The 21,602-nt window shown below is 40.1% G+C and overlaps 2 protein-coding genes across 2 annotated transcripts in view; both read right to left on the reverse strand.

Moving 5' to 3' along the window:
* Nucleotides 1–12,736, reverse strand: part of ARSB (arylsulfatase B) — a 70,048-nt gene extending 57,312 nt beyond the window's left edge. Inside the window, exons 1-4 of the mRNA XM_021292211.2 lie at nt 12,431–12,736; nt 8,718–8,904; nt 4,998–5,188; nt 4,232–4,439 (exon numbers count right to left, since the gene is read on the reverse strand). Coding sequence (XP_021147886.2) covers nt 4,232–4,439; nt 4,998–5,188; nt 8,718–8,904; nt 12,431–12,703 — 859 coding nt within the window. The 5' untranslated portion in view covers nt 12,704–12,736. The remainder of the gene's footprint in view (nt 1–4,231; nt 4,440–4,997; nt 5,189–8,717; nt 8,905–12,430) is intronic.
* Nucleotides 12,737–15,621: 2,885 nt separating this feature from the next.
* The window catches only part of DMGDH (dimethylglycine dehydrogenase), a 44,235-nt gene continuing 38,254 nt past the window's right edge, over nt 15,622–21,602 (reverse strand). Inside the window, exons 15-16 of the mRNA XM_065047394.1 lie at nt 17,374–17,508; nt 15,622–16,714 (exon numbers count right to left, since the gene is read on the reverse strand). Coding sequence (XP_064903466.1) covers nt 16,499–16,714; nt 17,374–17,508 — 351 coding nt within the window. The 3' untranslated portion in view covers nt 15,622–16,498. The remainder of the gene's footprint in view (nt 16,715–17,373; nt 17,509–21,602) is intronic.

Here is a 21,602-nt window from a genome sequence, read left to right on the forward strand (position 1 = left end):
GAATTAAAGCAGGTATTCAGATCTGTAACTGAGCAGGTTTACTAAAAAAATCTGACAACGCAACCTTCAAAATTAGCACCTCTAACAACACTGCCAGGGAATAACTGCTCTAACCAATCTGCCCTTCAGTTGGCTTGGACAATCTACATTTAAAGTGGCTCTGAAGTCCCTTACCAGCAAAAGAGAAGGAGCAGGAGTTCATTCAGGAACAAAGACATCAGGGAGAAGATTAAAAAAAGCCCTCAGGGAAGCAGTGAAAGTTGGAGCTCTGGTTTCTACAAAGTGGAGCTGGAAATAAGCAAAAAACATCCCAACGTTTTATTAGACAAAAGCCACAATAGGTTGTCTGAAATGAAGGAAAGGAGGAAAAAAAATTATATATGTATCTATATATAAAAAGTCTTTATTAGGGTAATATGAAATTTTTTGGGAAAAATCTGGGTGTGTATAAGAGGGAGAGACTGTATAAACATCAGTAAGTATGTCCAAAACAATCTGTGCTCTTATTAATCATAATTCTAAAATGATAAAAAGACCCTCTTTTAGAGTGAAAACAGGCGTCGCTGTCACATGCTCCATTATGGAAACGATTTATGTGGTTTCCTCTTAGCAATGTAAACCAAAGCTTGAAAAGCTACACAAATTTTACAACTGAAAGCCCTCTTATGGCGACTACCAGACACTGCAGTGCTAATCCACGTTTAAGAATTAACAGACATCTTGAAAGAGAGAGCAGTAAGGAGTTTCGCTCCAAAATAATTCAGTATATTAAAAAGCTGAAAGTTAAATAAAGCAAAGGATAGTAGCTTTAATACAGAACTGAAATTAGAGGTTGAATTTCTTTGCTCTAATGTTGGCAAGTTTCCGCCAAAATTACTTGTAATATGTTGCAGAAACTATAAACACATGCTATTCACAGCAAACCCCCACTTTTTACCTCAAATCATAGGTCTATATTTGAAGCAAAATTTGGACTCCAAGCCCGTGTTAATAGTGCTGAGGTAAATTTGAACCACTTGAGTGTTTTTTATGACCTTTACTTATTCTAAATAAAGGTCCTCTTCAGGAAAGTTGGTAGTTATAATCTCTGATTTTTCCTAAAAAGAAAAATAAACCCTACATCTCATTCTTTGTGATTTCTAGTAGATAAAAGGCCATGGGTATCCAAGACACTGCTGCATCCATTTTTATCTGTTTTGTTTGAACAGACAATTACTTCATTTTCACCACTGATCTCATTCACGTAGACTTAATTGTATCTGCAGTATAAAAGGTACTCCATAAAAGCAATTTTTATTTCATATCACACCAGTCAAGACTTCTCAAGCTACTACTTGATATACAAATATAATACTACATAACATTGAACTAGCTTATATTTTCATTTTTCTTTTTTACCTGTAGAAATAGTTTGTGTATCTGTTCAAAAAGACACCAGAGATGCTGATTTACACAATACACTGGTTGAGTCAGGCTTTGCTAATGACCAGATTACTTCATTACTGGCCTGGTGTCTCCATCAGGCCACTTTAAAGAGGAACTGGATGTGCAGTACCTCCATTTGCCAACTGGCACGTTTTCAAGGCAATCCTGGTTGAGCCGTAACACATACAAACAGGAAGAAACACAAAAAAGCTTAGTAAAGAGAAACCTACCTCAAGAGCAAAGATTATATCATGTTCTAGGGTATTTTGGTGAGTACTCATTAAAAAGAGATCTCTAATTTTGGTGCCAGCAATTCACAGTGAAGAGATAAACCAGACTGTGTTTGTTGCAATGCTACTTGCTGTAGAGCACAATAGCAAATGATAGCTTGTTAGTTCTTTTTTGAGAGGGAATTTTGAACCAGTGAGAGATGCAAACATCCAAGTGTGAATTTTGGCCTGAACTAAGCAGAATAGTAATGAATCTAGTAAAATCTACCATAAAGTAGGGTCTTCACTTCTTTTTCCTCTACAGGTTTCCAGTACTACATTTATCATACCACACAATTATATAACAGAACATAGTGCTTTTATGATCCTATGTCTTTAGCTTCTGTGCTGAGGAGACACACAGATAGTGCTCATTAAAATTACATATACAGTTTATCCTTCCCTAGATTGTCCCTTGCAGTCTTCATTTAAACCCTCAAATTGATTCTTGACCCCACAACATGGAAAGAACTTTCTGGAGAGAATTCCTGGTCATAGAAGAAAATAGGTCATGCTGAGGAAGATGAGGGTGCCCCAGTGCCAGGACAGCACTTGGGGCAGGGAGAGAGGGCACAGCATCTTCAAGCAGGCATAACCTCAAGAGCTGAAGGTAATATGTTCTAAGTATCTACCCACATTGTAGCTACTAGGGCACACACAGAGCCCCAGTTGCAAAGGACCTGAAAGCTGTGCAGAGAGATCTTGCATAGCACAACTCTGTACAAGATGATCAATTGAAGATGTGCTCATGTTTCTTTTCAATCACTTTCTAATGCCAATTTTAAACCACAACATCTGAAAAAGCAATAAATATAATATAGAAAAGCTGTATAGATTTCACGCTCTTTTTTTTTCTTTTTTTGGCTTTTTTTTTTTTTTTAACGCTTAATGGTTTTGACATTTGTTTTCTGGAAACTGGATATTTAAAGCATGCAATGTTTTACGCCTGTAAAGAACAGTTGTTTGAAGTGAAAAGTGAAAAGAAAAAAAGAATCAATGACCCTGACCTGCTTGATCTAGGCCCAATTTCCCTGCATTTCAGGCATATTAAATTCCACTCCCAGCAGTTTAAAATGCCCGTTAACTCAAGTGCCATTAGATAGGGTAGACATTGGATTCTCATGGCTGTTTGACTCTTGTTGAACTGATTGCAAGACGACTACTGTTAAAACCCATGTATATTCTAATTGTTTGGAAAAAAATGTTTTACAAACAAAAGAAGAAATTTGTCTTTTTAATTCAGTCATACCCTGTAATTCCAACTCAAATGTCTCCAGTTTTATTCTACAATGTACTGAACAAACATCAGTGAAATAACTCTAACAGGACCCCATCAGCATAAACTGGATTTTTTCCACATGGGATAAATATTGCTATCATTTTCCATATGGCTTTGCTTACTTTCAGTTCTAAATATGAAAACATTGTAAACAGAAACAGACATAGAAGAGTTATCGAATTGTGTTAGAGCCAAATCCTGGACACAAATATAACACCACAAGGCAAACAGGTCTGGACTCAAAATGAAAATCTGAGATTCCAAGTGCTATAGGAAGCAGCTGCTATACTCAAGATGCATCACTGCATTTTCATAAAAACTTGGAGTTCGGGTTTTTTGTGGTGTTGTTGGTTTTTCTTTGGTTTTGTTTTTGCTGTGTTTTGTGGGGGGGTTTAAAGTGTTCACAGAAAATTAATTTGCCATTTTGACAACCCTAGTATGTAAAGCCTGGGCAAAAGAGCAATTGTAAGCATGGAAAGGTTAATTCCCACTCCCAACTAAACAGGAACAACTATGTTCCTGAAATACAGCCAGGCAGCTGTATTTCAAAAGGGTTCTGTTTCATTCCTAATTTGGAAACAAGAGAGACTGCTTTGTAATGTATTATTTGCATTATCCTAATAATCTAGAAACCAGATCATGTGCTAGCACATACAAGAACTAAGCTTGTAATTTGGCAGCCTAGACATGCTAAACTTTTTTATTAACAGAGCTTTGCTTCACAGGAGTAAGGTGGCAGTGAAATATTTCAAGCAAGACAAAAATTACATGTTACATGGAGGTAAGGGAAATGAAGAGTTTTGGCTTCAAACTGCTTGCTGTCTGGCTGTTCATGCTTCATGCAAAATGTGGCAATTTATAGACCGATCAGACAGCTACCTATAGCTCAGGACAAATGATTTTGGTAGATAGCTCTCAGTAAGGATGCAACTCTGATTAGATACTCAGTAACTGCAGGCGCAATTAAGATGCCTCCAACTTCACTGCACTCCCCAGTTTTTACAATGCTGTTTTTACTCCGATAGGAGGATCCCCCATTTGCACAGACACTTCTTCAGAGATTTTTTGTCGTGTTTGAGAAAGCCATACGAGGCAGGGGAGAAACTGCTCCATCTGGTATAAAGTCCTGTTTCACTTTCATCACTCTTCTAGAGCTAGACAATTTATGGAGGAAGGACGGAGCGGGCAGATGTCTCTGCAGTCAGCTTGTTAGACACTCTATTAAAGTTATTACTGAAAGAAATTTAAATGAACTTACCAGTAGAGAAAACAAGAACCGTGTTGTTCCAAAGACCATATCTTTTCAGAGCGTCCGTAAGATTCCCTACAGCTTCATCCATAAGAGTCACCATTCCTGCATAGTGGCGCCTCTTTGCATCTTTAATGGAGGAATACGGTTTCATGTATTCTTCAGGGACTTCAAGAGGTTCATGGACGGACTGAAAAGCAAGGTAGAGAAAGAGGGGCTGGGGTGGAAGGGACAGAACGGAAATTAGTTGAGCATACAATACCAAATGCAAAACTTACTGCAGCAAAAGCAGCTGATTAATCAACAGCTGCAGGCACTGTGTTTTGATTTCTTCTATACTTCTTACTTCTAATCTCTAAGCATAAAATAATAAAACTCTGATAGAGGACTTTTGCAAAGCTGTGAAAAAACATCAGGTGTATCTTTTATTCATAACACAGTTTTTAACAGTTTATTGCTATGAAACTTCTCCCAGAGTCTCCATTCTCTTTTTAGAAGAGCAAACTACATGCTAAATCATTTCTATAAATTACTTGCATTCTTAAAAAAGAAATAGAGAAGGATAGCAGGCAGGGCTATGCAGCCAAAGCTGATTCTGGCAAAAGACAAGGCAAGTTTTACTGCTGCTACTTCTCACATTTAGCTCTATGCACCCTGCTGAAAAACACAGACTTACAGCTTCAGTACAGGACTCTCCATTAATATTTCAATATTTCACTAGTATTTTTAAGCATTCTTTAGTGCTAAAGTTATCAACAACAGCTGCTGACTGCACCTTCTCAGTTTTATGATGGGCTATAAGATCTATAGCTCTTTCTGTGAATAAATTAGTAGAGTACATGTTTTTAAACCCAGTAGCAACTTCTTCTCCATCTCGGAAGTCCAGCGCACAGCGCGTTATGTTCTTTGCTTTGATGAGGACACAACGATCATGAGAATAATAATCCTCACTCCCCAGAAGATAGCCTAGAACAGGAGAAGATGTCAAATAAGCAGGCCAATATAATGTCATATAAACAGATGGGAAGTGGGGGAAGTAAAAAATAAATGTCAAAACTTCAGTTGTTCTGAGCTGAAACACTCATCCAACATTTAGTCATTTGCAGCAACATCCCCTGACAGGTCTAAATAGCTCAACATTTAATATTTCATAGACTTTTTGTTGCTAATGGAGGTAGCAATTTCAAAACACATGAAACATTCTGAAAGCAGTTCAATGACTTTATATTCACAACATGATATAAAATACATTAGCATTAAACTAAAGTGCTGATAGCAAAGGCAGTGACTTATCCATGTACTACTCTGATTTTTAGCTGGTATGATTTCATATATCTGTATTTCCATATAAGACTTTTCCCTCTATTAAAAAGTTTGGAATTAAAAAAAAAAACATTCAAAACCAAACCATCCAAGTATGAAGCATTTTCTATGTCAGCTGTAAAGCAACTTCTGAACCACTGCTGACACCAACTGGTGAAAAAAAGAGACACGATTATTTAAAGATACCCAAAAGAAACAAACTATGCAAAACTTACACAGGTATAGATTTGGTCCTATCAAGGGATATCCTCTTAAGCACTGAATGCCTTTACTTTTTATCAACTAGAAAAAAACCTCTTCAAATTTTTTTTTTTGGAATTTCAGTAATTGTTACTTTAGAAATTAGACTTCAGATTTATCCCCCAATACCATGGAAAAAAAAAAAAAAAAGACAAACCTGCAAAAATATATTCTTAAGTTCTGCTAAATTAAATGAAAACTGGGGACAAAAGCTCAAAATGGAGGAACTCCACTTGCCTTTTTATTCAATAGCTTCATATACAGTTACCTGTCAACAAAAATGTTTACAAAAAGAAGGAAGTACTGTTTTAAAAACAATATAAACTTTAACAAGTTTTAGGAGGAAAAACATGGCTTTTGTTTCAACGTAAAAGGAGAGGTTTTGTGGACAGACTGTCTACATTGATGTACTCAAAGCTGCATGTTGCATTTTTCCACTTTGAGTGCTCAGTGCAGGAGTCACCACATCAGGGTTGCTAAAGAATCAAATGCCCCTTAATTGCTATCAACACCTACTGACATTACATGAACATTATAGGATATAAAACTGCTACATTCTCTGAAAAATAATGTCATGCTGGGCACTCCAATGACCATGCCCAGAGCCAGCCACTGTTAAGGCCCCTGCATCAAGAGCCTACTCAGTCCCAGGGCAAGATTTCACAGTATCACAGTATGTATCACAGTTTCACAGTATGTTTGGGATTGGAAGGGACCTCAAAAGATCATCTAGTCCAATCCCCCTGCTGGAGCAGGAACGCCTAGGTGAGGTCGCACAGGAACATGTCCAGGCGGGTTTTGAATGTCTCCAGAGAAGGAGACTCCACAACCTCCCTGGGCAGCCTGTTCCAGTGTCTGTCACCCTCACTGAGAAGTTTTTTCTCAAATTTAAGTGGAACCTCTTGTGTTCCAGCTTGATCCCATTAACCCTTGTCCTATCACTGTTTGCCACCGAGAAGAGCCTGGCTCCATCCTCGTGGCACTCACCCTTTATATATTTATAAACATTAATAAGGTCACCCCTCAGTTTCCTCTTCTCCAAACTAAAGAGACCCAGCTCCCTCAGCCTTTCCTCATAAGGGAGATACTCCACTCCCTTCATCATCTTCGTTGCCCTACGCTGGACCCTCTCCAGCAGTTCCCTGTCCTTCTTGAACTGAGGGGCCCAGAACTGGACACAATATTCCAGATGTGGTCTCACCAGGGCAGAGTAGAGGGGAAGGAGGACCTCTCTCAATCTACTAACCACCCCCCTTGTAATACAGCCCATGATGCCATTGGCCTTCCTGGCCACAAGGGCACAGTGCTGGCTCATGGTCATCCTGCTGTCCACCAGGACCCCCAGATCCCTTTCCCCTACACTGCTCTCTAATATTTCTTAAAGATCATCTAGTTCCAAGCCCCTGCCATGGGCAGGGACACCTTCCACTAGACCAGGTTGCTCAAAGCTCCATCCAACCTGGCCTTGAACACTTCCAGGGATGGGGCATCCACAGCTGCTCTGGGCAGCCTGTGCCAGTGCCTCACACCTTCACTGTGAAGACTTTCTTCCTTATAAGTAATCTAAATCTACCCTCTTTCAGTTTAAAGCCATTACCATTTGTCCTATCACTACATGCCCCTGTAAAAAGACCGTTTACAGCTTTCCTGTAGGCCTCTTTTAGGTACTGAAAGGCCGCAACAAAGTGTCCCCAGAGCCTTCTCTTCTACAGGCTGGACAATCCCAACCGTCTCAGCCTGTGCTCATAGAAGAGGTGCTCCTATCTACATCTGTGCCATAAAAAAGGCTCCTGCAAAGGGATGAAATATGAGATAAATGCATATACATTTAAGCAAAGAGCCATTATATTACAATCCATATATATTAGCTTAATTCAGTTGTGAAACCATGGCAACAAACTCCCTGACTAGTCAAAAGAGACACAATCTAAGGGAGTGGCTCTTCCCACCTGATGTTTGGATCAGCACTGTCTATTATGAGCACATCGCACAGCCAGGCTCTTCATTTAAGTAGCTAAAGTTAAATAAGGAACGTGGCCTTCAGCGTTTCTCTGTCTCTTACTTTCTCAGCTGTAGAAGTGATCAGCAGTAATATCAACGGCTTGCAATGCTATTTTGAAGAACTGTTTTGAAATTCGCCATTCAATGAAGGTGTCCTAAAGACAACCAGGTGGAGATGGACAACTTTGTATTTGGTACCACACACAAGATGTCTTGCAGGCAGCCCGACTCACGTAACATCTGCGGCACTTGCGCAAAACTAATAAACATCCAATCAATTCTGGGACATGAGCCTTTGTGAGGAAGAATAAACAATGCGTCGCTACAAGCTACTTTGTAAATACACTTGGACAGTCTAATTCTGGCATTATCTTTTAATCTGAGGATTTGACTTCATAACTTGTGAGTTCCTGCAACAGACCTCTTGGCTACTGTTTTGTGGAGCCTCTCACACCATTTTCCTTGCCACAGGCTCTGGGAAACCAGTGCTACTCTGTTCACAAAGCAGGAACACAGTGTGGTATGATGTCTATTTCTCTCTTAAAAATACCAGCTTTTAGAAGTGTAACATTGTTGGCAGAGCAAGCAATGTCTACTGTTTGATCCGACACAAAATGTTCAGATTAAAGACACTGATAAAAACAAACCAATCACTACATCTTAAATCTTTTAAACATCATGGAACCAAATTAAATGCAGATCATAGGAGAGAAATACTTTATTTGGAGCCAGACAATAACTATTTTCTTCAGTAAGTTGTAAGGTTTGGGCACGCATTTAAGGCACTATCTTATTTTAAGCAGCTATACTTTGGATCATGTATTGATTTGCTTATACACTAATAGTAAATCTGCTGTTCTTAGAAGAATCGGGGCAGTTTCTCAGAATTTTTAACACTGCATTTGTTGCCCATGTTAAATTTAACCATTACCAAAGTAAGTGTCGAATCCTCTGCGGGTGGGAAGGCATTCTTTTTTGTACATCCCCAAATGCCACTTCCCCACCATGTGCGTAACGTATCCAGCCTCTTGAAGAAGCTCTGGGAGGAGTTTCTCATCCAGTGGCAAACAGCTGGGCTGGCATGGCCAGATTATCTGGTGTTGTAAACCCGTGTGGATCTAGCAAAGAAAGGAAGGACGCGAGATTAGTTACAGCACAGTAGCACATTCTCATAGGTTACTTTATAAGCAGGGTCAAAAAGAAACAAAGCTGCGCCAGAGGCTGGCATTAGTTTTAGGGTCTCCTGTCCTCATCAATGTAGCACCAAGGAACACGAGGAAGCAGCACGGGGGGAGACAGAGAGAATATGGAGAAAGACAAGGAAGTAGCATGACAAGGGATTACAAGATCTTCTCAGGCATAAATCGAGTGCAATAAAAAAATATAAAGCCTTTTGAACTTTCATCTAAAAATCTAACAGGTAACCATTACCATTATGGTCTCCTTGAAGGCTTGGGATGACATCTCAACACCGAGTGACAGATTTTTAATGGGATGAAGATGGGCAAAAAGGCTCATGGCAGCTGAAGCTACAAAGCTTTTGCCTGTGTCAGAGAACAGTCACTAGAGGAAAGGGTGGTAAAGACATTTTTTGCATTATTCTTCTAAATGCACATCATATACAGAGAATCACACAGAATCACAGAATGTTAGGGAATGGAAGGGACCTCAACAATCATCCAGTCCAATCCCCCCCCCAGAGCAGGAACACCTAGATGAGGTTACACAGGAATGTGTCCAGGCAACTTTTTAATGTCTCCAGAGAAGGAGACTCCACAACCTCCCTGGGTAGCCTGTTCCAGTGTCTGTCACCCTCACTGTGAAGAAGTTTCTTCTCAATTTAAGTGGAACCTCCTGTGTTACAGTTTGTATCCATAGCCTCTTGTTCTATCATGGGTTGTCACCAAGAAGAGCCTGGCTTCATCCTTCTGACACTCACCCTTTACATATTCATAAACATTAATGAGGTCACCCCTCAGTCTCCTCCAAGCTAAAGAGTCTCAGCTCCCTCAGCCTTTCCTAATACAGGAGATGCGCCACTCCCTTCATCATCTTCGTTGCCCTTCGCTGGACTCTCTCCAGCAGTTCCCTGTCCTTCTGGAACTGAGGGGCCCAGAACTGGACACAATATTGCAGATGTGGTCTCACCAGGGCAGACTAGAGGGGAAGGAGAACCTCTCTGGACCTACTAACCACCCCCCTTCTAATACACCCAAGGATGCCATTGGCCTTCCTGGCCACAAGGGCACAGTGCTGGCTCATGGTCATCCTGCTGTCCACCAGGACCCCCAGGTCCCTTTTCCCTACACTGCTCTCTAATAGGCCGTTCCCCAACTTATACTGGAACCTGGGGTTGTTCCTGCCCAGATGCAACACTCTGCACTTGCCCTTGTTGTATTTGATTCAATTTCTCCCCGCCCAACTCTCCAGCCTGTCCAGGTCTCTGGATGGCAGCACAGCCTTCTGGTGTGTCAGCCACTCCTTCCAGCTTGGTGTCAGCAGCAAACTTGCTGACAGTGCACTCTGTTCTCTCATCCAAGTCGTTGATGAATATGTTGAATAGTACTGGTCCCAGTACTGACCCTTGAGGCACTCCACTAGATACAGGCCTCCAACTAGACTCTGCCCCATTGACCACGACTCTCTGGCTTCTTTCCTTCAGCCAGTTCACAGTTCACCTCACTACCCGATCATCCAGACCACACTTCCTCAGTTTAGCTGTGAGGATGCTATGGGAGACTGTGTCAAATGCTTTACTGAAACAAAGGTAGACGAATATCACACATTTATATAGTTATTTACATATTTTAAATGAGTGTGCACAGTTTTACAAAAAAAGGATTTGGATACCAAAGTTAACACAAGTTTTAGACACTGCCAAATCTGACCTCTAACAGTTCCACGTTTCCAGTCTTAACAAGTGGTGAATTTTGTATCTCTTTACATAAGCATGACCCATCATGATACTCCAAGTATTACACTTTGCTTGGTGCAAGAAGTCTTGTCAGTGCAGTAAGTGTACTACAAGTTGGCTTTTGTCAACTCTCCTATCTGCTCCAGGAAAAAAACAGAACAAAACAAAACAAAAAAACAAACACACGCTACCCTAAACTTAGGCCAGCAAACATACACACACAAGTATAAATATCTTATTTACCAAATATTTCCACCACTTCAGCAACACTTTGAACTCACTTTTAAACCAAATAAGCCTTGATCTTGGGCAGGTGGGTAAGTAGACTCTCATGAAGGGCCTACTAGTTACTAATTTTATTTCAAAGAGCAGCTGGGTTTTTTTTTAAAACATAGCTTTACAAAAAGATTATTGATGTAGTGAAAGACACAAGCTTGCAAAGCATTGTAATTTTTCTTTAGAAAGAAAGCAAAAAAAGAGGAAAATGATAGTAATAAAAATCTGTATTTTTCATAAGTGAACACTTTTGAACTTATTTCTTTATGGACTGCAAGATGACTATCAAAATTCCAAGTCCAAACAGGACCAGATTTAGGTTACCTTTTCAAATCTTACTTACATAAAAGGGTTTAAAGAGTTTGTTCAAAAAAAAAAAAAAAAAGGCAATTGCATCTTTCTACTCTTTATTATTGACTTTGGGAGTTTCTAGGAACAGATGTTGCTTGGAAAGAGTAGTTATCACCTAGAACAACTTAATGTGACAAGAGATAACATCCACTAATACAGGATGACATTTATTTTCATTCTCATTTGATAAATCACCATGGTTAACATGCATGTGCAGGACTTTCTGAGAGAGAGGGGAAGTTTCTGTAATATACTTAACCCTTCGTGAGTTTCTCCTTTCTGTCTGTGCTGTATTCTTCCTCCCACCCTCCCCCCACCTCATTTCTGCTAAAGTTGCAACAGAAAGAAGGGAAAGTGGGCATTATAGCATTATGGTAAAGTCAAATTCTTACACCTGTGCAACCAAAAAAATAAAAGAGAAAAATCATTACTAGGACTTCGAAGCAGCTAGACACCCTGACTGAGGGTCAGTCTGCGTGCTCCACCAATGGGTGCATAAATGTCTACAATTATGTTACCACACAATGGAGAACTTACTAACGAAATGCATTTAAACACTGCATTGGAAAACAGGCTGTGTAAACTGAGTACATAGCGCTTATCCACTTCTGGCTGCATCTCACCTGTATGGCTGTTTAGTTCAGAAGTACATAACAGAAGGTGACTATAACAGGAATATTTTTCACAATACACCGCCACGCCTATGAATACAACTGAAGCATAGAGAGCACCTCAGCTTTTCTGAAGCACAACTTGCACTAAACCCATCCTCAGTTTATTGCTGAGCTAGAAAGCCAAAAGTAAGTGAATTAAGTTTTGTCTGCATATAAACACATCTTGTATTCATACAGTAGGTTCCTCCCAAGAAGGCCAAACAACACACAGTACTGCTGAAAACAAGCAGCAGAGAAACACCCCACCAGCCACCTGCCGACAGCCCGCCAAGGAAGGCGGGGAGGAGCGGCTGGGTTGGAGGGACAGAGGAAGGGACGGAGAGAGGGAAGAAAGGAGGAAGCTCCAGCGCCATCCCCGCGGGCACGGCCGCTCTGGGGCGACAACCCCGGCACTGAGTGTCGCCGGGCGTCCCGCTCCCCTCGCCCTACCTGGTAGCGGCCGCTGAGGAGCTGGCTGCGGGAGGGGGTGCACAGCGGCTGCGTGTAGTACCGCTCCAGCCGCACGCCGCCCGCCCCCAGCGCGTCCAGCCGCGGCGTGCGGATGGCGGAGCCGTGCCAGCCCACGTCGCCCCAGCCCAGGTCGTCGGCCAGCACCAGCACCAAGTGCGGGGCGGGCGGCCGCGCCGCCGCCAGCCGGGGCAGGCAGAGGGGCAGCCAGAAGAGCAGGCAGAGCCCCGGCCGCACGCCCGCCCGCCGCGCCATCCCCGCCAGCAGGAACTGGGCCGCGGGGACCGCCCCGGGGACGGGCCACGGCGGCGGCAGCGCCAGGCTCCTCCCGCAGAGCGCGCCGGGCTGCGGCGCCCCCCCGGCCCGGGTGGGCTGCGACCGCCGCCTGTCCCGCAGCCCTGCGGTGCAGCTCGGTCCGAGCTTGTGCGGGGATGAGAACGGCGAGGGTTCGGAGGTCCCGCCGTGGGTGAAAATGGTGCAGCTGTAGGCCGAGTAGTTTATGAAATGAGTCCAAAAAAAGTGCGATCGTAAAGCTGTTCGCGGTGTTAGCATACAGCTCAGTGATGCTGGGGTTCATCTTCTTTCAATTCCCGTATGAAACATCCATTTTAAGCCACGGCGCCTTTCCTAGGGGAACCAAGGAACTTCTTGCCTTTCAAGTCAGCTGTGTTTCCAAGGGCCTCAATACAACTGTTTAAGTCGAGGGCACAGTGTATTCTGATACAAGTAACAAGACTGTTATTTCTGTCTTCCTATGTAACACCATGGCAGCTCATCCAGTTTATTTTATGCATAAGCAAAGTGAGGCCGCTGCAAAACAGCCATGGCCTTGTTGCTTGCCAGCCTGGGAAAGACAAATTGCCAGTGCCACTGCAGAAGCAGCTGAGCTGTGCGAGACGGCAGTCATTCCCGTAGGAGAAAAGTGCATGGCCTGTTCTCCTGCCATCATCAGCTGCTGCTGTCGTCCTCTCCCCTGTCCACCGCTTCTACAAAGTCATGAGCATCACAGTGTTTTTTTTCTCCTCATTTTGTTTGTACAGGTGAAAAGTCTTGACCTAGGTCTGGCTGTAAGAAGGTACTTGTGACCGTTATTGAATAGGAAGGAAGTGAAGCAACTCAGAAATAACAGCTCTGTCAACAGGGCTGTTTCTTCAAACCGTGTCATCTAAAGCAATATTTTAAGCGACCACTACCTTAGTTATAATCTTGATTAATATCTAAGACTGTGAAAGGACAGAAATAGCTGTCATCTCCAATTGTTCATCCATGGAATACATATAAATTTTGGTGTCCAGTTAAAGATCAAATAGCCATGTGTTTTATATTTAGCTGGAATGGCACACACGTGCATTTCCAAATTTATATAACTGTTTGGTAAAAGGTGAAAGGAAAAGCCACATTAAAAATTTTGTTTCTTGTTAAGAAAGGCAAATATTGAGTATGTCAGACTCCTGTCGGCCTTCTTTTTGATTGACAAGTCTCTGTAGAAAGAAAGTTCCTGCTTCTATGAATGAAGTGTACTGGATAAGTCTACAAATATACCAGATTTTTTTAATAAATCCCAAAGAATTTCCTGATGGTTTGAAAACGACAGCAATGATGAGTGATGCCACATTTTTTTTTTTCTACAATGTGTGTCCACAGCTGGTATTGGAACAACAGGGAACAATACTGTCCTGAAGTCAGTTTTCCCTGAAGTAAATTTCTGCTGACAATCTAGTATGTGACTATGAGTTACATTTTCTTTGGTGAGATGTGATTCATACTGCTCAACACGCTGGAAAGTTCCGATTTAGCTTGGTTTTAGTTCAGGTCCCATCACCAGTCATGGCTGTTTCACTGAACTGTATATTTTAGTATTTTCTCCCATGTCCTTATTATAGGTATAATTCCATTTGAATGTTCCCATTCTCATGGAAACCATTCTTGTTCATTCAAAATAATTATTTTGAAAATCTACACAGTGCTGGTGAAATGAGAAATGTTGGATACAAATTTTGGAATAAAATACATAATAGCTATTCACCTGACACATTTCCAAAGGTATCATGGAGTTCAAGTGCAGCTGAACTCTTCCCTTGTAGACAAGTTGCTGGTTATCCTGCTCCACCAGAATTGGATAACCTGCTTGTCTGAGCCACCAGGTTAAAACATGAAGTTCTACCCACTAAAACATATGCAGCAGATACGGCACAGTCATGGGCTAGATGTTGCTGCCTATCATGTTTTCTTATGTTTGGTTGGTTTTAGTTACTACTTGAGGGATTTGGAATCCCAATCAGAAAATATTATTTATATCAGAGACTATTCTCTTGAATTGAAAAAATAAATCCTATAAATGGCCTACGTTTAGTCCCCTATGTTTCAGTGTATCTTTTCTGAATTTGGGGTTGAGTAATTTTGCTGCTCTTTTTAAGTCAATGATTAATGAAGTCATTAGAGTGACATACAGTATCATGGTATCCATGTTGATTTATCTTTCCACACAAAGTATGAATAGGGCACATCTTGCCACAGCATGTAGGAACTGGGAACAGAAATTCAAATGGTGGTAGTAACATCTACTCTGGTGTATCAAAACTCTCTGGAGATGGAGAAAGAATAAAGGAAAATGATGGAAAATGACAAAAAATATGTCTGACGAAACTGCCTTTTGACATGTCCTGATTACTCTACACACAGAAATGTGAATATTTCAGAAAATTTCCTATATGAGCAACTGTCATTTTTTTCACCTTGTTACAGAGGTGTCTCCTCTGTTAGTTAATGAGGTTGTGGAAGACTCAAAAATTATCCCCGCTAGTCTTTCTGTCCTGGTATTTCTGTTTGATTGGTTAGAAATTCTCTTAAAACATGGATGTACTACTTAAACATTCTCGCTCCTATTCACTCCCTCATGCTGTATCCTGACACCACAAATTTATGCAACACTGTATCACAACATATAATGAAAAGAAGCAGTGACAGGAAATCATGAAAGTTGCTGAACACTCCTCCCCCCGACATTCATTTCTTCAGAAAATTGTGACATTGCTTCTATTCAAAAGAATTGTTGAGCATATTATGGAATTCGGAAGAGTGTTTTAATAACTTTGTGTGTTCCCATAATTTACATTGTCCCAATCCTGCTTATTTGTTTATTGAATATGTAACACTGAAAAAAGCTCCTCTGCTGTGGATTTAATATTTTTATTCATTGTTAATATTTCTGTGTAACACCATATGATTCTTACTGCTGTTCAACCTATAATTGACAGAAAAAGGAAGAATAGAAGTTCTCTGGTCTCAGCCTGGCTCTTCAGATTTGGAACAGTGAATTCATAATACAGTTCTATTCAAAACTGAGCAATAACATTCTGTGTGTTGTAGAATATTACATGTAATCTACCAGATGATTCATATAAAATAAGGAATAATGGGCTTCCTATAACTGTTTCATTAGGAAGAACAAGATTTGATCTTCTGTAGGAATTTCTGACAGGGTGACACACTGGGAAAAAAAGGTTAATAGTTCAGTTTGCCTTTATTATAGCCTTTATTATTTTTAATGATCACTGAGGTGTATTTAAATGCCATAGGAAGCATTTCTGTGCAGAACTAGTATACATTTTAACGAGTTTGTGATGCCATGTTGTAAGGATAAGCTACTTTACCCCAAGGACAGGCAAAGGAGGAACTCTGAGAATCAAGGAGGAGGAAGAAGAAATTGCTGTTGGCCCATACCAAGAGCAGCTTTCTCCTCCACATTAATTCAGATGTGGCAGCCAACGTGGTAGCAAGCTGAATCAAGGATCTACTCATGCCCTGCCATTTTCTGCTCACAAGTGCTACTGAGAAGGGTGAACACATGAACTCTGCTCTGATCTCTAACGTGAACAGCCCACACAAGGAAGCAAGAGGGTAACTACCTACATGGAATTTCTCACTGATGTATGGCACTGAGGATCTTGTGTTAACAATTAGCAAATCTGAATAGTTTGTTTCTCTAAATTTCATGCATATTAATGGAACTATTTCATACTGCACAATTTGTTGTATCCTCATCTGTGTTTATATTTTGGGACTTCCACCCTTTCTCTGAAGGCGTATTCTCGTTGGTTCAGTCAGCACCAGTGGCTCTTGTATAATGGTTGCTGGATAATTTTTTCCTAAAAGCTCAACTTCCAATTTCTGTCCGATTTTGCTGAGTTCTGTGGGAACATATGCAAAAGCCAGACTTCGCTGAGCACTGTAACTGAAACATCCAGAAGTGGTGTTGCCAATAACCTGAAAAAAACCCACAAACATTTATCTTTATTTTCAAGATACGGTGGGATTTTTTTAAACCAAACCAACCAAACAAACAACTATACCTCTCATATACTAGCTTTGGTGTATACACTTCAGACATCAAGCAAGTTTCAAATGTGTCATGCAGTTCATAATATTCTGTACTGTGGGTGGCATCACCTTAAAATAGGAAGCTTATGCTCCTTGAAAAAAGTATATTCTTATTTTGTTCAAGTAAATTTTCACTGAAACAAACACTATACACATGTATGTATTTGTTCTGTACAATAATTAAACTGCTAGTGAGCATTTCAGCATGCAGTCTGAGCTGAAGTGTGGAGGCCTAAACTTTGCTGTTGTTTTGCTTCTTCTAAGTGAGTAGCGAAAGTGTGTTTTGGACAATGGTGAACTTGCAGGACAAGAGAATATATGAGTAAACTCTTTAGTCTGTTCCAACTCTAGTTTCTGTAACTAGATGGTATTTCATGGGAGCTTTTTATAGATATTTCCTGCTTGAAGATTAGAAAATGGCTATAGCTTCAAATTGTTCTGTGCCAGTAAAACAAAAATAATGCATTCACACTTGGAACACAAAGTTAGATTCTGTTAATGGAGAATTAACACTGGTTTCTTGTAACATGATCTATAGTCCTTACCTTGCCATTATGCCACACACTTTCATTTCCCTCTGGATCAACATTATCTGTTTCCACAGTGAGATATACCAGTCGTCGTTTCAGCCCCTTTTCTTTAATCTGCTTCAGTGCTTGCTTTCCTGTGAAGTCTGCTGGCTGGAAAAAAATAAAAAATGTATGGTTATTCAGGTTTTGTAAAAAGTTTAGAGATACAAGTCTTTAAATTTGCCTTCATTTGTTCTCCTATCATTCAAGTATCCCATATGAAACACAGATTAACTCAAATCTTCGACAGACATTATAACTTGTATCTTGGTACATTATGTCTCGGTAATGTTGTTGAGTATATTAGTTTTTCTAGATCTCTGTCCCTTAATATCTCCAATTCCAAGGGTAGTAGAAATGCATATGTAGTGAGATGTGTTACAAGATGTTCTACCCAGTTAAGTTGTGAGCCAGAAGACTGTGTTTCATTTCAGTTTCTATAAAAAAACTGGAATACCAATGCCCAAATCCTAAAGCCCTTGCCTTTGGACACAAAAACAAATGTGGACACACATTTGTTTTGATGTCATCAGCAACCATGATAGTAATTTGTTACTATTCCAGTTTGGTGTCTCTGCCAGGCTGCAGATCTGGCAGTTCGGTCCATATTCTTATTTTATGGGATGTAATTTTTTTCCCCCCTGTATCTACCATTTTATGTGATAAAGCAGCATATTAGTTAAAGAATAATACTGTCATTTGGAGTCCCCTTTTTCAGCTTGCCTAAAAAGGTACAAACATTCTCATATTTCTAGAAGCAGACTGCATAAATGTGTCATTTTTGTGGCCTCCTCTGGCCCCTCTCCAACAGGTCCATGTCTGTCCTGTACTGAGGCTCTATAGCTGGACGCAGGACTCCAGGTGGGTCTCAGCAGAGTGGAGCAGAGGGGCAGAATCACCTCCCTTGACCTGCTGGCCATGCTCCTTTTGATGCAGCCCAAGATACAGTTGGCTTTCTAGGCTGCAACCACACAATGCTGGATCATGTCCAGCTTTTCATCCACCAGTACTCCCAAGTCCTTCTCCACAGGGCTGCTCTCAATTCCTTCATCCCCCAGCCTGTATTGATATTGGGGTTTGCCCCAACCCACATGCAAAACCTTGCACATGGCTTTGTTGGACCTCATGGGCCCACTTCTTGAGCTTGTCCAGGTCCCTCTGGATGGCATCCTGCTCCTTAAGCATGTCAACTGCACCACTCAGCTTGGTGTTGTCTGTAAATGTGTTGAGGGTGCACTTGATCCCATTGTCTATGTTATTGATGAAGATATTAAACAGTAGCTATGCCAATACAGGCCCCTGAGGGACACCACTCATCACTGATCTCCATCGGGACATTAGGCCATTGACCACTACTCTCTAGATGTGAACATCCAGTTCCTTATCCATTTAACAGTCCATCCATCAAACCCATATCTCTCCAATTTAGAGAGAAGGATGTGGGGGGGGGATCATGTAAAAGACCTTACAGAACTCCAGAGAGATGATATCAGTAGTTCTTCCCTTGTCCACTGATGGACAAGTAAGACTGTACAGCGCAACACGACACACAAACTAAAATACTTTGCGTGACACACAGAAATACCAAGGAAGTAAATATACTACAGATATGCTTAGTACTGAATCAGCTGCTTCCTATAGATGGTAATGTAGCATCTGGTATTTAGTCTAGAACAATGTAACTGTGGAACTAAACACAAGTATTCAAGTATGATGGGGCCTTCTGTCTTCCAGCTGGTGCTCTGCAGGAGGTCAGGTCTCCTTTAGTCCTGTGTCATTTGTCAACCCATTGTGGATGTTCCTGATACAGTAAGGCACCTAAAACAGTAGTATAAATGTCTGAATTCCCATTTTTAGATATCTTTGGTAATACAAGAGTGGCAATAGACAGGACTCTCTCAGAACTTGGTTCTGGCAGCATTCTTTATTCTGCCCTTTTTCTCAGCCAAGTCGCCACCAAGTTTTCCAGGGGAACAAATTGTGATGAGTGACTTTGGGAATGGTGTATCACACAGCACTGATGTACCTACTGCTGTACTGCCATGTCTCATGTTTCATGTTTGTGGCTGTTGTGTTTTTTTTCTTTTTGTTTGTATTTTATTTTTTTGTTTGTGCTTTTTTGTTGGTGATGGTGGTGGTATTTTGTGGGGTTTATTTGTTTGAGGTTTTTTGTGTGTTTTGTTGTTGTTTATTTTGGTGTGGGTTTTTTATGGTTTTTGTTTGGTTTTGTTTGGGGTTTTGTTTGTTTTGTGTTTTTTTTGTTTTGGATTTGGTGGTTTGTTTTTTTAAATCAAGATTTCTGTTTAATTTTTACCTCTGTGAATTCCTGATTTAGAAATGGAAAAACAGTTTCCATAAAGGTTAATGCAGAAATCATAATCAGAGCCTTGAGTATGATCTGATAACAGATGTGTACTGCTTTTATGGGTCACTTCCAGAATAACTGCATAGATGACAGTTAACTCCAGTTAATTTACTAATTAATGGAACCTTGAGGTTGACAGCAAAAATAATTGACTTCCTCTTCTTAATTACCTTTTAGATATGGAAACCATAAGAGCAAGCAGCTAGCAGATTTAGAATCCATGTATCTCTGGATCATTCCGTGCCTATTGGTTTACTGATACAAAATTAAATTCTTACCCAATTAGTTTTAACCAGGCCAAGCTATTAGCCACCTGGAATAAACCACTACATAGTTCTTATGCTAACTGGATGTGGTTTTGGGGGATTTAATATAATGCAAAATACACACAAATATGTAAATATATATATCTACACACACACACTTTGCAAACTTGTGTGCATATGTATGTTCATGGACATATATAAACACATGCAAACTTGGACAAAAATCTATGTATGAAAATATGATGTACAACTGAAAAAAGTGTATATATACGTGTTTAAAAAACATTTAAAGCAACTTCTTAACAAATTCTAATCATACGAATCTGATTAGGTCAGTCATCTTATTTCACAGTTCTTGGGTATCCATGTCAATTGTACACTAAGCACATTTCCATCACTATTGATTTTTGATTTATGAATGTGTGTGCATGAGGTCGTTCATTCCAATCAAAACCACATTTTGGAAACTGATTCATTCAAACTCAGTCTGGCTATTCTTGGAAACAACTGCTTCCTATTTCCGGAAGAAAAACAGTCAGTCTGGGTATTGCTTCTTTTTGCTTTAGCTTGTGACAGTAGCTATAATGCAAGAAAAAAAAATCCCATTCAAAACAGGACAATTCAGTAAATGAATATAAATTGAAAAAAAAAAAAAAAAAGAAACACAAGAAAAATAACAGAAACAAAGGAAAATCCTAAGCAATTCCAGCCTCAAACAAAAGTCAAATTTAAAGCTGCTCTTACTGCCTCTTAGTTAAAAAAAATAAACACTTGACATGTAGTAACAATGTAAAACTTTGACTTCTTAGAGTAAGGGGAGTCCTAATAAGCTAAATGTAAAATACAGAAGACTTTCCATTATCTTGGCATGAGCTCCCAAAGCATTAGGCTTTGGCAGATGTAATGTTTTTCATATTAAATAAAAACACTGCTTAGATACAAGATAAAGATAATATCTACTGCTTAGCTTCATATTCTTTAATTCGAGTGCAGTTCACCAGAAAAAAAAAAAGAAACAAAAGAGATGGTTTGTACTTTTCACTTGTGTTACCCAACATACAGATTAAAATGGAAAATAATATCACAAAGATAAATCACTGAAGATTTTCAAATAGCATATAATTAAAGGGAGCCCATTGATTACTCCATCTATTAACACATCAGGCATACATATATGCCTTGTCCTTGTCCTCATCAGGCTTTTACCTTGTGTAAGTAACCATGTTTTTGCTAGCACGAGCTAAGTATATATATATATATATATATATATTTTAAGCATTCAGGAGACATCGACTGGTGAGGTCATTTTTTAGGCACACTGGTGTACCCTGAAAAGTTTCACTTACTGTGTTTCAAGTGTGCTGAGCTTTCAATGGCATGTGGATCCTAATTCTAGCCCTCTGTAAAAAACTTTTGTGGTGTAAGGGAAGCAAAGGAATAGGAATTATCTATAAAACTTTTTCTTTCTTTCTTTCCTTTTTTTTTTTTTAAATTGTTCAGTTTAGCAGAATAAAGTCTAGGTATCTAGGAAGAAAAATGTCATATCCATTCAACAATAACTGGCAAAGATATGC

The sequence above is a fragment of the Columba livia genome, chromosome Z (genome assembly GCF_036013475.1).
Source record: "Columba livia isolate bColLiv1 breed racing homer chromosome Z, bColLiv1.pat.W.v2, whole genome shotgun sequence".
Lineage (NCBI taxonomy): Eukaryota > Metazoa > Chordata > Aves > Columbiformes > Columbidae > Columba > Columba livia.